Source organism: Drosophila navojoa, chromosome 2 (genome assembly GCF_054131105.1).
Source record: "Drosophila navojoa isolate 15081-1374.11 chromosome 2, UAZ_NAV_1.0, whole genome shotgun sequence".
In the NCBI taxonomy this organism is placed as follows: Eukaryota; Metazoa; Arthropoda; class Insecta; order Diptera; family Drosophilidae; genus Drosophila; species Drosophila navojoa.
The window spans coordinates 28,292,871-28,309,868 of NC_142890.1; the positions used below are offsets into that span (position 1 = coordinate 28,292,871).

The 16,998-nt window shown below is 43.7% G+C and overlaps 1 protein-coding gene across 3 annotated transcripts in view; it reads left to right on the forward strand.

The window, feature by feature from the left end:
* The window catches only part of hth (Meis homeobox homothorax), a 160,742-nt gene that overhangs the window by 109,314 nt on the left and 34,430 nt on the right, over positions 1-16,998 (forward strand). For 2 of the 3 annotated variants that reach the window (XM_089258150.1, XM_030386799.2), the window contains one exon: positions 8,729-8,776. The exons of the other annotated variant lie outside the window; for it this stretch is intronic. In XM_089258150.1, the coding sequence (XP_089114276.1) occupies positions 8,729-8,776 (48 nt within the window). The remainder of the gene's footprint in view (positions 1-8,728; positions 8,777-16,998) is intronic. 3 annotated transcript variants of the gene reach the window in all.

The following is a 16,998-nucleotide window of genomic DNA, read 5'->3' on the forward strand; positions in this document are numbered from 1 at the left end:
AGACAAGCCAGCCAAATTATCTACCGTCAACAGGAAGAAAACGTGTAGAGAACTCTGCGTTGTAAATATGCTTCGAGGCAGTCCACAGAGTGAAGTAAGTAAGTGGTAGACTAGCCTAATGATAAACGACATTAGTAAAACACACAGGGCTGCCTGCTATTATTATTGAGAGGGGGTTGTAGGCAAGCCTGAGGGGCATAATGAGCACTGAAGTACCGAAATAGAAGCAAAACGGAAATGAAGTTGTCGAACCGAACTCGAGAGCCAAGTGGAAACTAACGAGCAGAAAATGTGGAGGACGAAGCGCTGAGGTGTGATCCTGGGGAGGATCCCAACAAAAAGGTGTAAATTTAGTTAAATTAAAGTGATAGAGTGTCCCTCCATAAGTAGAGAATGTTGCCATTGTAAATGTAGGCTAAACAGTAGAATATAACGTCTCAGCTTATCGCGTTCGTTGATATCTTGGTTTGATCCTCACAAACTTACATACAAAGACCTCCTTTGAGCATACATAGGAATATACATAGAGTATATATAGAAGCTGAAGGAAAATAATAAAAGAAAATGTAGATATAGAACGATCAATGCAGTAACACAAAGAACCTAGAACCATTTGTTAACGGTGATTTTTATATCAGTACAAAATTCTTTTATATGTCCAATAGATAGACATATTTACTGAGTGTGTAAGTATGAACATTGTAAGATATATAGGAAGATCTCTTGCTGTCTCGCCTTTAAAGTAGCAAAAGGAAAATTTTAATAGAAATGTATTACTCAATTCAAAAGACATTTTTATACTAATTTCTATACAATATAAAAGATATAAGCATATACATATTTAGTGGGCCAAATACAAGCTACACATATAGATCAATATATTTCGTATGCTTGGTTTTAGAGGAACAAAAGTTGTTGGCAAATTTAGTTGCGTTTTCTTTTAAATAAAATCTGAGATATATGTTTATACACTGAGACCTATATAAGATGTATAGAGAGATCAATGCCATTCTCTGTGCGCCCCTCCCCGCCTGCCGCCTGCCTTTTACAATGTAGATCATTGAACTTGTCTTTGTGTCATTTGGCTGCTCTTGTAGCGCCTCTACAATATCTGCGCCAATTGTCCCATGTCCGAAAAAGACGACAACCATCAACGACGACGACAAAGAGCACAAATGGTGGCACATTGGTGTGTGGTGTGTGTGGTGGTGCTGTGCTGTGGCCCCCACCCCCAGCAGCCCGTCCCACTCGCATTGCGATCCCCACCCACTGCAGACACATGTGTTGGTTTGGCTAAATTTAAACAACTTTTGCCTGCAATGCTTTCAATGGAAAAATATCTTTTGTAGCGCCAAATGGCGCCGTGGCAAAAGTTTCATTTTGTTTGGTTTTTTCTCTCTGACTGTTGGCTGTGGGCCGTAGGCAGTTTGCTGCCTCTTCAAATATTCATTGAGTTTGAGTAAAAGGCCGAGGCCGAGGCCGTGGCTGGGGCAGAGTCTGAGGCAGAGGCAGAGGCGCAGGCACGCAGCCATTTCATTAGAGTAGAGAGGACAAGGCCCGAGCCCGAGCATATGGAGCTGACTAACCGACTAAGGCTGCAGCTCCTCTTCACATTTAAATGCGCACATAATTTCTAATTTGTGCCTCTAATTTATGTGCTCCAGCAGCGAGACCCAAACTAAGCACAACAAACTTGCCAATTTAACGGGCGCCCAAGCAAAGGCAACAGCAACAGCAAAAGGAAAAGGAAAAGAATATGCCGAAAAGAAAAAGTAAGCCAAAAGGAGCAAAACAAGTAAAAGCAAAGAAGATGGCAGGGAAAAACTTTTGCCGCCACTTACATATAAGAAATAAATAAAGCCATTCCTTCTAATATACAAAAAGCCTCGAACTGAACAAGAAATGAGAAAATTACTTTTTTATAAGTACGACAGGCAGCAAGCCAGCCAGGCAGGCAGTGGGGGCAGGCAAAAACCAACCACCCAAAAGGATCCATCCGCCGCCAATCTTACTCCGCCCAGCGCACACCTTGATGATGTGCGCAGCAGCAGGAGCAGCAGGAGCAAACATTGAGTACTTGGCCTATATAAAAAGGGCCAAACATTGCCTAATTTGGAATTGCCTACAAAATGTGCATTAAAATAACTAGAATCTACTACGGCCACGCCCTCGCTCTCGCCCTCGCCCTCGCGCACAGTAGAGTCGTCCTGCCATGCCGAAAAAGGTGTGTAATAAAAACAAATGTATGTCGTTTGTTTATATCAGCAAGCGACAACTTTTGCTGCTTTTGCTGCTTCTTCTTCTTTCTTTCCTTTTTTTGGGGCAGATTCTCCTGAGTTTTTTTGGTGGGATTGTTGCCTTTGTCTGTGTATTTCTCATATTGCGAATGCGCCGCGTGGTCTGTGCGAAATTCGAACCCTTTGTAGCACCTGGTGTGGTCGGCTGTTGTTGTTGTTGGGGTTTCTTCACCTCCTTTCTCCTCCTCCTCCACCTTCACCGTGTTCCTCTTCTTCTGTTTAGTGCGCTGCAATGACAAGCAATGAAATCAAAAGGCATGCTGCAAAAACAGCCACAAAAATCGAACTAAATTTTACGACATAAACATAAATTTTATGACAGGCGAAAGAGTAAACGCCCGGGTTCTCGACTGCCAAAAGGAAATCAATTTTATGTGCTGGCCAAAATAACAATAACAACAACAGTTCAGAGATAGAGAGAGAGAGAGAGAGGGCGAGAGAGCCTAGCCTAGACTAGCTGCACGGAAAGACCACAAGAAAGCGGGCGTAGAAAAATCTATAAAAAATATGTGAGAACTATTAAAAAGTCGTAAACTGAAACCAACTAAGGAACGTTCAAGCAGGAGGGGACTTTGGGACGGGGGGTTGCGGCAGATAAAGTGTTTAGCTTTGGCTTTGCATGTCGTAAAGTCGCCGTCAGTCAGCTAGATGCATAGATATATGTATGTATGTATCTATATCAATCTATATATACATATGTATAAGTATGTGTTTGGTACGGAAATTGTGTAATGCGCTGAAACGTTTCTTGGGAGCTGTGAATGTGAACGTTTGCATTAATAATGCCATTAATGGTCACATTACAAGTGTAATAATAATTGTCCTTGATAGATACACACACAGACATAGAGAGATATATATACATACATGGGCATGGCTTGCTGCAATTAGGCCAAGCGACTGTCCAACTTGGCTCGGCCTGCATTTTGGCTTAATGTAAACGCATTTAAACGCAATTACTTTTCACTCGATGTGCGTGCGTGTGTGTGTGTGTGTTTTCTTACCAACTGACACGTACCAAAGCAATTGCTGTTGCTGTTGTTGTTGTTGTTGTTGATACTGATGATGATTGCTGCCGTCGCTTGGAGTGTCGTCATAAAGATCCTTTATCAAAACGTTAATGGATTGAGTTATATATACATATATAGATGTCTCTCTGTGTGTGTGTGTGTGTGTGTGTGCTATAACAGTTAACTTCTTTTTTTTTTTGTGGCTAGCTCTTGTAGTTGCTGCTTTGCACGTGTAGCAACCCCCACCACAATGGTCAATGTTTTGGCTTTGTGCAATTGCACTGAGTTGGCTCACACACGCACACACACATATACAGAAGCATTTAATGTAAAGTTAATGAAATGCTTTGCTGACCCATGTGCGTAATTGTCGACCAGAAGGGTATTATTAATTATGACGCACCCTAATTTGAGCCAAGAGCGAAGACACTGTGAGACTAGTTGGCAGTATAGCCCGTGGCTGAAATGTGCTGAAAGCCTATATTAATTGCATTTTAATGAAACTAGTAGGAAATTTGTGACACACACGATATGAGTGAATATGAAATGGAACCCTTTTCCAAGGAAACTTCATCTGCAGCATAGATTAGTAGCGAGCAGAGCAAAAGCGAGCTGATAACAGTGAAATTCAATGGAAATCGTGTCAGAGAGAGAGAGGGAGAGAGTGGGAGAGAGAGCTACTCATTAATCAGCTAGCTCGAGTGGGTTTCTAGAATTTACAAGTAATGCTTCAAGGGCCGCACTAGAACTACATAGCATATGGATGGCATGGCATCAGTTACACAACTCTCGATGCGATTCGCTCGCTCAGCTCTATTGCTGTCTCTTTTTGCTCGCTAGTGCATATGGCTATCCCTTTCGCAGCGGCAACCACAAATGAAATTAAATATAGGCAGCATTGCAAAAAAAAGTAAATCCAATAATAAAAAAAAAAAAAACAACAAGGCAAAAATCGCTGCGGTTGGCGCGTGTGTTTTTTGTTTTATTCTATTATCAGTTGCCATGAAAAACAAAAACACAAAAAACAACAAAAATAATATATGAAATAAAATAAAATGAAATGAAATAAATGATGTTTGCATATTTGAGTCGCCGATGGAGGCGGTGCATGTGTGTGCGCTGATAAAAAATTCATTAATTCATATGCGAAATGCAATTAAGCGCAGTGGCTGCCACAAAAAAAAAAGAAATAATAAATAAAAAAAATATACAATAATACAAAAGCAAAAAATAAATAATAAAAAAATATATAAAACGACAAAGATGACAATTAAAAAAAGCTCGTGGCATAAATAAATGCGAAACAGCAAACGCAGCGGCAGTTAAATTAACAAATTGCATGCATATTTTAAATAAATATAAATATTTTAATAAGATTAAACTATAATGCAGCCAAATGTCAAAGCCGCGCACTCCCATCGGGATAACACAGCGCGCAGAAAAAGTGCATTTTGCTTAATTTATGCGGTTTTCAATTACCCCTTTGATATGAATTAATGACCGCACCCGGACGCATATTCAGCTCTCATCTGATTTCTTTCTCTTTCTCTTTTTTCATATTTCTATCCTCACAATTTAATTAACGTTCCCGTTTTAAAGCAAACACTATGATATTATAGCAAAGATCATAAGGCCACCCAGAGCTTTCTCTGCGATGCTCTCAAGCATGCCGAGCTATCGTGCGCCGCTCTATGCGCTTCTCACTGGCTGGCTGACTTGCTTTCTTTGGCTATCGTCGTTGTAGTTGCTGTTGTTGTTGTTGTTGTTGCATGCTGCACTCAATCATTTAATCCAAATGTTTTGTTTTGCAACTACTTTGAGCTATGCGCATTCCTGTAACCGCAACAACAGCAACAGCAACAACATTCTTGGGCGCAATGTCTGGCCAGCGCAATTTCATGCCCGTGTAAACTATTTGTCGACAATTTTGTCTGCAACAAAAGTCCGCGTGCCACAGCTAGAGACGAGGCCACAGCCATAGCCAGTTAACCAGCTCCAGTCCAAGTCTCTAGTCCTCGTCTCATATGCAGCAAAGCGTAAAAGCGCGCGCTGGCACGATACCTGGCTGGTCTTCAGGTCTTTTGGCGCTCTTCTGGCCAATTGCCGGTCTAATGATCAAGCTCAGGCTGCACATCCTGGCCATAAAAATGCACAAAATATGCAGAGTACATCGATTTAAATCAATTCTAAGCGCTATCAGTGCCTCAATGCCATTGTTATTGCCCTCTTTCTCTCTCGCCCTTTCTCTCTGCCTCCCCCTCGCCATCTATCTATCTCTTTCATGCTGTGTTGCGAGTCAGCGCCTTATCAGAAGCTAACGCGTGTAAAGTAAGTTTGCGTGTTGCGCGGCAAAGTGCATTGATAAGCTATAAACCAGCTTGAGTTGGGGGTCTCAGCTCAGCTCTCGACTCGACTCGACTTTCTTTCCTTCAGCCTGACTGCCTGGCTGCCTGCCTGTTGGCTGATTAGTTGATCAGCGAATGAATTCAGGCTTTTAAATATGCAAAGGTAGAACGACAACGTATGAAAAGTAAAGGGCCACAGCGGAAAATCAAGCAAAACGGCATTAAGAGCCTCTTAAGAGGCAACTGCGTTCACAAGATTCGCGACTCGGGTCTGCTCAAACCTTGGCCAGCTCCAGCTCCAGCTCCAGCTCCATTATAGCTCATTATCGCCCCGAGCAGCGTCTTACATTATGTTGATGAGTTTTTTTCATCCACTCACTCGCTGGCCATTCTAATAGAAAAGTTCTGGCTACACTGAAACAGAGATAGAGAGTGAGAGAGAGAGAGAGAGAGAGAGAGAGCGAGAGAGAGGGAGAGTGAGTGAGTCAGGTAGAAACGAGTAGCGAACAGCCGCTGTGCTGTGTTCATTAAAAGGCTGCCACGCCCACAATGGCTTTCATTAATTGTTGACAATGATTACCTGGGGCGATGGCCCCAATGCCAAAGAAAATACCAACAACTAAAACAACAACAACAACAACGAAAAACAGAAACGGAGCAGAGACGAAGACGTTGCCTTGCGCTGGCCAAGCGAAATGCAATTTCAATTTCCAACGACAGGTGATAAATAAATCGAAACGCAACGAATTGAAATGAATCGGCATCGGTGGCATTGGCAATCGATTCGATGCGCTGCGTTCCGAATGAAATTGCGCCATATTTGGGCGTTATTTGTGGCCAATGCCGCGTCGAGTCGAGTCGAGCCAAGTGGCCGAGTGGCGAAGAGGCCGAGCGAGGCATTTAATTGCCACCACGGCGTTTTTGACGTCTACGCATCAGAAATCGAGGCCCCATCGCATCGCCAGCCGATGCTGCTGTGTGCATTTTGAAAAGGTGTTTTGTCGCGCAGACCTCAATCCAAAACACCCCAGGCCTGGCCGCTGCGTCCCATCCAGTCCAGTCTGGTCAGCTCGCCTTCTTCCTCCTGTTCTTCTGCCCATTCGCCTTGTTCCCTCTGTGCGAGTGCGAATTGGCATTTTATTTTGCGCATTTGGCATTTTCGGGGCGCGTTGTTCATTTAAGCGTGTTTAGTGTCTGTCGCTGTTGCGCTTTTTAATTTCATTTCGAATTGTCTTTTTTTTCGCCTTGTCTTCTCTTATGTCGGTGTCAGTGTCAGTGTCTCTCCCTCTGTCTCTCTCTCTCTCTCTCTCTCTCGCTTACAATGGCAGCCAAAATGATTTAAGATGTTCGACTGTCAGTGCTGACAACATTGACAGTAAAATTATATCTACGCGCGCTGCAGCAGGTTAATTATCATTGATTTATTTACAACTCAAATCAAAAGGAAAAACATGCAACAAGCAGCAGGCACACAGGACGCGACAGGCACAATGACATGTCGAGGTTACAGAAATGAACTTTGTACTCTATACTTTGGAGATCGAGGTTAAGAAAGCCAACCTTTTAATTCTTGGTATACATAAAAGGGGGTATAGAAATACGCCTCAGATATATCCATTCAGCTAGATGTCTTTGGGGTAGAGCAATCAATCCTTCTAATTTTTATTAGTATCAATAAACATGCTATAGAAATTCGCTTCAGACATATCCATACTCTATACTCAGAAACATTATAGGATCCTAAAAGAGGATCTAATTGATATATGATATGATTTACAGTAGTCTTCATTATTCATGAAATAAAGATACTGCACACATATTCCTATACTATTTACAGAGAGAGTAGAGTAAAGGAAACCTTTCTTACAGAAATCGTGTGTCTTCCATAGGATCCTAAAGTATATGAAAAAAAAAATTTTTTTTCTCTCTTGAGTAAAGTAATCCCTCTTGAGAGATGGATAAAAAAAGAGGGAATGTCATGGAGTAGCTGAATCAGAGTAAAGTACATCATATAGATTGAATCTGAAGTTTCATAACACATCATATACAATAATCTGATTCATTCGTTACATATTATACTATATATGATACTCTGCAACAGCTCCTTCTCCCTATATATATGATACGTAAATTATACATAAAATATAATTTAAATGAAATCTATCTTTTGAGGAGAGAAATCTCCTCTAGTTATTATGCAAACCATTTTCTTGTTTTTGTTTTGGTGGCACACCAAATAGTTTTGGAGTCCATATGATTGGCTTAAAATGCCATAAAATGCAAAAACAACAGCGAAAATGTAGATGAAAAAACGTAATAAAAATTAAATAATTTATTGAAATGAAATGCGTGTAAAGCTAACAAAAAAGGCGAGTGAAAAAAAAAAACACAAAAAATTAACCATGACAGCTATAAATATTTTCAAATAGACAAACAAACAACAACAACAACAAAAATGTAAATCTGTGCGTTAATTTGCATTTTTGTTGCATGATAACAAAGGCAGCAGCAGCAGCGGCAGCGGCAGCTGCAGCGGCAGAGGCAGCGGCAAACGCGTAAACCGCAAGCAAAATTAAAACACGAGACATTGTTAAAATATTAAATTAAAATTAACATTGCCAAATGGCAAAAGCATCAGCATCAGGTGTGTGGCAGGGGCTATGGAGGGGGCTGATGGGGAGGGGCTGCGGCGGGGGTGCATAAAATGGCTTGTCAAAGTGAATTTAAAATAATTATTGTGCATAATGCGGCATGGCGCGTATTAAATTAAATGCTGCACAATAATCGAATTAATAACAATAATGTATTATAACAAAAACGGCAAAAAAAAAGTGGTAAATGCACACACAAACACACGCACACATATGTAGTGTTTGAAAATATTTCATTTATAAATATATTTTAATGTCTGTTCGCATTATGCGGACTCTGGCGTAAATCCTTTTGCATTTGATATGCATTTATACCTATATCAATATATGTATATAGTTTTTCTTTATCGCTAATTATTATTAAATTGCGCATTGAACTGTAATTGATATTAATATGCATTGCGGTCTCTTGTCTCTCTTTGCAGATGGTAAGTTCTTATCATCACTCAATCCTTCAGAACTAACATACGATGGTAAGTCACATTCCACATTAAGTCATTTAACACATAGAACATAATGCTTGTAGCGAGTACACACTGTATGTATATGTATGTATGTATGTATATGGGGCACACGCTTTCGCTCTGGTTCTGGTTCACACATTAATCACAGGCAGCAACTTGGCCCAGCACCGATCGAACATTGATGTCTGCTTGTCTGTCACTAATCCGTAGCTTCTGCTCCTGTTGCTGCTGCTGCTGCTGCTCCTGCTCGATCACGTTCGCTGCTGGAGCACGCCCAGTTAGCGCGTCGAGGCCTTGCCGCTTCCTGTTTGCCGTTTTGCCAAGAAATGAGAAATTTCTTTTTAATTTAGACCTAAACAGACGTGGCGGCTGACACAGCCTCAGCAACCCCAGCAGCCCCAGCAGCAGCTGATAAAAAATCATTATAAAGTTAAATTTTAATTAAAAACTACAATCGATTATAAAAATATGAGGGCAGTCTGTCTGCGGCTCATAAATTGAGCACACTGGCGGTCTCGTAGCTTTCAACGTGCATGCCACGCCTGCCCCAGCCCAGCCCCCCAGCCTGCTATCTGGCGATGACGATGATGATGATGAACTTGTGCCAATTTTTGATGCTCGCTGATGCTAGCGCTGTGCGCAGTGGCAGTTGCCGCAGTTTGATTGTGGCCAGCCGATAGCTGCTCACGATCCGGGCCCTTGATGCGATTATATAAGCAACCCATTTCGCTTTCATTAATGAGCAGCAGTAGCAGGAGTAGCAGCAGCAGCAGCAGCAGGAGCAGGAGCAGCGTTCGCCTGGCACGTGATTTTTTGCTGCAAATTTGATTTATAGCCCGGTTGCTGTCTCGGCTAAGCGAGCGGCCCCCGCTTCTGCAGTTTATCGAAAAGGCTACAACGCGTTGCAGCTGGCGGCGTTAACTTGAGGAATGGCGTGTAAAGCCATTAAAGACGCTCGAAATTAGCAATAGTTGTAAAAGCCGCAGCCCAGTCAGTAGCCCAGCCAGAGCGCAACGACCAGACCCGGCTGCTAGACGTTATTCATTTGTTTTCCTGCTGGACCAGGACCTACTAACCCAGTAAGGGCAGACAGTCGGACAGACAGACAGACAAACACACACAAGCGTTTAGGCTCTGCACAGAAACAAAGAAAGCAAAAAATAACCGAAAATGAAAATGAAATATGCCAAAAAGTGTAATTTGTATTATAAGCTCTCGAGAGAGAGGGAGGGAGGGAGGGAGAGAGAGAGAGCGGCACAAGGACTAAAGTGGAACACGGTTTTGTGTGACTTCTGTGCGCCCACAACAACAGCAACAGTAACAGCAACAACAACAAATGCAACGGCCATGGCCAGGGCCAGACACAGACACATATACATACACAGGCAAACGCAGCGAAAGCGAGTGAGTGCGAGCGAGAGAGCGCGCATTTAAGCACAACTTTAAATAATCGTCTGTCAGAACTGTCAAACAAGCCGGCGAGCGCTAGAATTAATGGCACAGTGCAAGACAAAGAGAGCGGGAGTGAGAGAGAGCAGGAGAGAGCGAGGAGCCGAGTAACAGTTGCTCTGTGTGTGTGTTTGTGTGTCGCTTGCAATTTGTTTGCCCTGCGCAGGCGCAAAGCGTGCATTGAACCTGTGCCGCTGCCGCTGCCTCTGCCTCTGCCGCTGCTGCTGCTGCTGCTGCCACGGCCTCTGCCTGCGCCTGTGGCAGTTACCCGTATGTGGAGCAGACACCGCCACAAGTTGAATTATTGTTTTTGCGCGTATCGAATGAGAGAGCGAGTAAGATAGAGCGAGGGAGAGAGGAGAGAGCACGCGACGCAGTCGCAGCGAGTTAAAAACAATGTCTGCCCAGGCGTCGACGTTGCTGCCAATGTCGCTGCGGTGCTTTATCACTCGGCCCTGCCGCACTCCGCCCACCTAGCCGCCATGCAACTGTATCTCTGAATGTGTGTGTGTGTATTGGTGTATAAACTTTACACAAAATTAATGCGCTGTGCCGCAGCGGGCGAACTTTCAACTGTTGCTGCTGCTGCTGCCGTTGCTGCTGCTGCTGCTTCAAGATGAAAAATTATTGCTTTTAATTTATTGCATAAACAAAAGCAATGTGTGTGTGTTTGTGTCTGTGTGTGTAGTAGCGTTCAAGGTCATGGTTAAAGTGTGCACGCACACATACATACACAGACGTCGCATTGATTGCGCTGCTTGGGGCTTTCCCCGGCGTCGCAGTCGCAGTCTCAGTCGCAGTCGCAGCGCCGCCAACTGTCAAAAATGATTTAGTAGTTCAAAGCCGCGTTTTGTTGCTGTTCTTGTTGTTGTTGTTGCTGTTGCTGTTGCCGCACATCATTTTTCGCACTTTTGGCGACTGCCGCCGACCGTTTGCCTGTCAAAGGCAAATCTAACAGCAGCAACAACTACAACAACAACATTGACACTTGCAGCGGCCATTTTGACAGCTGCTAAAGGTCAAAGTGAAAGTAAAAGTGAGGCAGGGTATTTGACAGATTACACACACACATACAGGCAGCTCCCTCTCTGTCTGTGTGTGTGTGAGTGTGTCAGTCATTCATTCATTCAATTGTTTCGTTTAGAGCCGTGTCCGTCCGTCACTAAGTTGTCAAGTGCAGCGCAGCTTTTGAAGCATTCTCGCACATTTTTATAGTTCATTGCGCTCAATAAAGTCAGCGAGGCAGGCGGGCAGCCAGGCAGCCGGTCAACCGTTTGGCCAACAAATGACAGCGGCAACAATAAAATGCCAAATCAAAATCAAAAACAGGCAAAATTAACTAGTCATAAAAGCGAAGAGACGACGACTAGAAAGCAATTAAAAAACAAAATATACAAATTTATACACAAAACCAGAAACATCAACGCCAAACGGCAACTGTTGATAGATCATTTCATATATGTGTATATGCATATATACATATATGTATATGTAGATTTGTTGTTGTTGCTGACAAATTCAAAACTGAAACTGAAAACTGAAAAGCGAGCGCCACGGTTAAAAACTTTGATTTATGATGTTGATAAATGAGAATTTAATAAATTTGCTTATTTGCTCGTCGCGTCGCGTCGCGTCACGTCGGCTTTTGGTTTCGATTTCAGTATTGAGTTTTAGTTGGCACTGCAAAAAGAAAAAAAAAACAGCGAGTTGATTCGGCACACAAAACTCAAATGACCAAACATCAATTAAATCACTGGAATGCCTGGGGTACACCTCGACTCGAGCTGGGCATTGCGAATGCCCGCTTTGATAGACAAATGATGGCGCTTATTTCAATAGATTAACATGCTCTTAATGTCTGTTTGAATGTCTCTGGGCTCTGGGATTTGTTTTCGCTTTGCATATCAGTTTCTTTGTTTGCACTCGCTGTCTCCTCGGGGGCAACGCATTTGGCTAAGCAATTGGCAATTAACGATGCCAGCGATGAGATGAGCGATGAACCAGTTTGAAACGGAGCTCAGAGAGGCCTATTGGAGTGTAGAGGAGCTGTTACAGTCGAGTCTCGATAATTTGTGCACCGATATATCGGAAATCTTGATAAATTGGAAGAATTCTATCCCCTTAAGAGAATCTTTTTCTTCTTCTTCTGGTCCCCTTGTCATTTCGGTTACAAGAGTGCTCACTACGAATAGAACTTGAAAGAGTTTCCCCATTTGTAATGCTCTTCTAATATTCCAGGCAATAAACATTTCGCTCAATTGAATACAATTCCTGCTGCTTGGCACTTGAAACATATAAATAATACAATTTACCGCCCACACTCCACACTCGACTCATCATAATTCCAAGGAGATGAGCGCGTAGCTGGTGTTGGGTGGCACGTTCATCCCGGCTGGAATACATAAATCCACCACAATATGCGCTTGATATTCACTTGATGCGCCCGAATCCTGGCGATTGTCCTGCTGAATTATGCATGCAACAAATTGTATAAAAATGTGTGCAACTTTACGTAGTTACGTGCCGAAATTTGAAAATCAAGCGACCCACACACACACACACACCCAGAGAGAGAGGGAGAGAGAGAGAGAGGGAAACGATGCTGAAATTTGAGGCATACTTGTCAGTGCCGTTTCCTGCCAGACAACAGCCTCAGCCTTACATGGGATAAGCCAACCCTCGCCGGAGCAGTCAACTTGCTGGGGACGATTGGGTCTGGTCTCTGGTCTGTGTAGCGTTTACAAAGTGATTACTCGTGTTTAAAAATTGATGACTGCTGTTGGACACGTTTTCAATTTGAAACAGCCGCCCCCTGCTCGACAGGTGTCTACATTTAACGAAATTGAAACAAGCTCAACTCCGACTACAACTGCAATTCCAACTTCGACTTTGAAATTTGTCACATCAAATCATTTGCTCGACCTTTGGCATCTCGTTAAACGCCAACGAAACAAGCGCCACAATTTTTATAGCCCAGCGATAGAAAGAGGTAGAGAGAGGGAGAGAGAGAGGGAGCGAGTTGTCGCATGGCAATTAAATGCCTCGCCTATCGTTAAATCATCATCGGCGATGATTGACTCGTGGCTGCTGTCCGTCCTTGAAGATTTACGGCCAGTTAAATGGCATGAGGCGCGCACAATATTCGAGCTCTGTTTTGTCACATCGCCCGATAATCGATTTCCGAGAGACGCCACACATTCCGGCCTTTTATGATTAGCCATTAAAGTAACGGCCCGGCTATAGTGGATTAGCAACCGGTCGCATCGACTGTAACCAAATATTTTAATGGCCCCGCAGCGAAAATATACTCCCAAAAAAAGAAGAAAAAAAAAAACATTTGTCTAATGAATTGAGCTGAATATTTGATTTGGTTTCCACTGTGCCAGCTTGAAATGGCTTTCAGGTGTGCTCAAGGGCGCCGTGGCATGCCCCCAATGCAGCGCAAAAAGAGCCGGCAGGATGTCCGAATGTCCGCCCGTCCGCGTAGGCAGTCCGCGCCCTGAGCTATGCAATGCTCCACGGCTGCATAACTTGAAGGCGTACAGTGGGCATAAGTGTGCGTGTGCGTGTGTGTGCGGGGCGAATATGCAGTTAAGCACATTTGAGGCAAGTTTTGTGGCAGTTGCATGTAAAGTTTAGACAGGTTTTTATTAGCCAGCAGCTGCTTTCGTTTTGGCTTAAAGTTTGATTAAACTTCAGCATTGATAGCCAGCCAGCTAGCTGCAACTCATGCGAGAAATGTATAGACGTTGCCCGTATATATAGAGAGAGTGCGATATATATATGTATATAGACAGAGAGAAAGAGATGTATATGTGTGTGTGTGTGTACTCAAATATGGCCAACTTTGATATAGCTGTGCAGCTCATGGACTACCTACTCATGCACCCACTCAGCTAACAATGTGATTGCGCAGCGTGGGCGTGGGTACGTTGGGGCATATCCATTTGCCAAAATAGCAAAACTTGCATAAAAACTTTGCGCAACAACTTGGACTTTTTCATCAAACAAAACAACAAACTAAAGCAGAATGAAACAAACTTTTAATGCAGCCAGGAAGAGCAGAGCCAACCAGAGGCAAGCAGGAGCGAACCCACATAGACAGACACACACACACACGCACACATACACTGGCACAGCTGTCAGTCAGTCCAAAATATTTTCACACACATACATCGCACACTCGCACATAGATAGACCAATACAGAGACGGCTCGCCAACATGGCGAACAAAAGTTTGCACGCTGCGGCAAAAAGCGGAAATGCATTCAAAATCTAATATGGCAGCCATGGTCATGAGCAGGAGCAGGAGCAGGAGCAGGAGCAGCAGCAACTGCGACTCTTTGCTGGAAAAGTAGCAGCTAAACAAAAAGTCTAAAGAGTGCCAAAGAAGAAAATGCAATTTTCTGAAAAACCCATTAAATGTTAGCCAGAAAAAAAGGCAAGCAAAGCAAAAGGAAGAAATACAAAAAAAAAAATGAACGACGTCGACTGCTACGATGAGAACTGCAAATAAAGCAAAAGCAACAGCAGCAGCAGCTAAAGTTTGCTTGGGTGGGAGGCGGGGCCAGTGATAGACTAGCTATGTATAAAAGTATGTGAAACTACTCCTGCTACTCCTGCTGCTGCTGCCACTGTTGCTACCACTGCTGCTGCTATATAAAATGCCGAGCATGACTTGTGTGTTTTAAAAGGCAGCGCCTTTTGCATGAAGCCATTAAAAGCACTTTAAGCCAACGAGCGAAGCTCGAACAATGAGTGCCTTAAAGTTGAGTCGCTCCACAGCTGCAGCATGTCCGTGCTGAGCCACCACATTCGCATTCGCATTCACATCCTCATCCATATCCACATGTCATACACCAGGCTCCCAAAAGGCGGCGCCTGGCGCAGGCAGAATGCGCTGATAGAGCCATTTACGCCGTCAGCACATAATGATGACAATGCAGGCGAATGGGTGGGCGTTGGTGTGTGTGTGGGTGTGTGTGAATATGTGTGTGTGCAGCAGCAGCTGCAACGTCTACTGACGGATTTCCATGGCACATAACAAACATTGCCTTGGGCCACGCGCGTCTGGTATTGAAAGGAGCAGGCGATGCTGCAGATGCAGACTTGGCCAGGACGAATGGAAGCAGCCAAGCAGGAGTAGCAGCAGCAGTAGCAGGAGTAGCAGCAGTAGCAGGAGCAGCAACAGCAACAGCAGCTGTTGTTATTTCTATGCCATGTCCTCTGTCTGTTCATTTATCTCGCAGCCACTGTCTGTGTGTGTGTGAGTGTGTGTGTATTTGTGGCAAGGATATATGCCTGACGATGAAATTTAATGGGGTGCTTTGATGCGATTGGTTTTCATATAACGCAGGCGCTTAAAATCATCGAATCATTCAAAAGAAAAGTGAGCTGACTGCTCCACACACTCACACTAGCACACACACACATACACACACGGGCTGAGACAGACGTGGCTGGAGCAGGCGCCAAGAGAGCGCCGAGCACCAAACGGTGCCTGCCAGAGCAAAAGACGAAGAGGAGCGAAAAATGGGAAAAAAAAGAAAAACACGCAGCTCGTGTATAAGAATTTTTCTGCTGACTGAAAATAAAAGAAATGTCGAAAAAATACGATAGAAAAAAGGAAAACGAGGAGCATAGAAAAGCTGAAGCTGCTGTATATGTGTGTGAGTGTGAATGTGTTAGTGTGTGTGTGTGGGGCATTTTGCTTGGCTGAAGTTGCCGACTCGCTGTCGGTTTTTATATAAAAGCAAGCGAGGCACGAGGATGGCGATGGCGATGGCGATGGCGATGATGACGACAACTGAACTCAACTCGACTCAACATTGAGCCAGAGCTGAGCTGAGCTGAGCTGAGCACGAGGAGAGCCACAAGCGCCGAGCAGCGTTGTCCGAGGCGAAGGAGTCGCGCCGCAGCTTGTCGTGGCCTGGACTTCTCGCCAATACGCACACAACCAGCTGCCACACCAACACACACACACACACACACACATACGTTTTGTTTGGTCTGCGCATGAAGAAAAAAACAAGAAGAAACTTTCTTTCATTTTATATTGTTCGCATTTATTCGAGTGCTGTTTTATTTTATGCTCTAGGTTTTCACTCACTATACAAAGAATGCACAATATTCACAGTATTCATAGTATTCACATAGTATTCATATAGATATTCACATTTCATTTTTAATCGGAGCTCAGTTTTTTGTTCATCTTTAAACTTGAAACTTGTTGAAGCTTAACACTCTAAGTCAGCTGCCCCCTTAAGGGGGTGTGGCCCATTAGTCAAAGCCTACGGCAAAGGCTAGCTGCATAAACAAAAGGAGCTGCAAAGGCCTAAGCGACTCGCGAGCTGCCATGACAAATCACTCGACAAAATTCAAGTCTGTCTGTGTGTGTGTGTGTGTGTGTGTGCAGTCAAGCAGTAAGCAACAAACATTACACACACACACACATGTGCAGCTCGCAGTTTATCGATTATTGTAGCATACTTACTGGCGTCATTCAGCGAGAAATTACTCTTTCTTTTCTATATGTGTGGCAGGAGGAGGCCCCCATTTAGATTTGGGGCGAACTGCCGGCAGAAATTACACTCAGCTTAGTTGAATTTCGAGCTGAATCATGCTCAAGTGCAAGTAACGGCAATTTGCTGGACAGTGTAAGCGCCCAGCTATAGCAGGAGCAGGAGCAGGAGCAGGAGCAGGCTCTGGAGCTGGACTGTCGTCTGTGTGTAGGCTGCTTTAAAAGTTCTGTTTTATGAACTCGCAAGTCTAGTCAGATTACT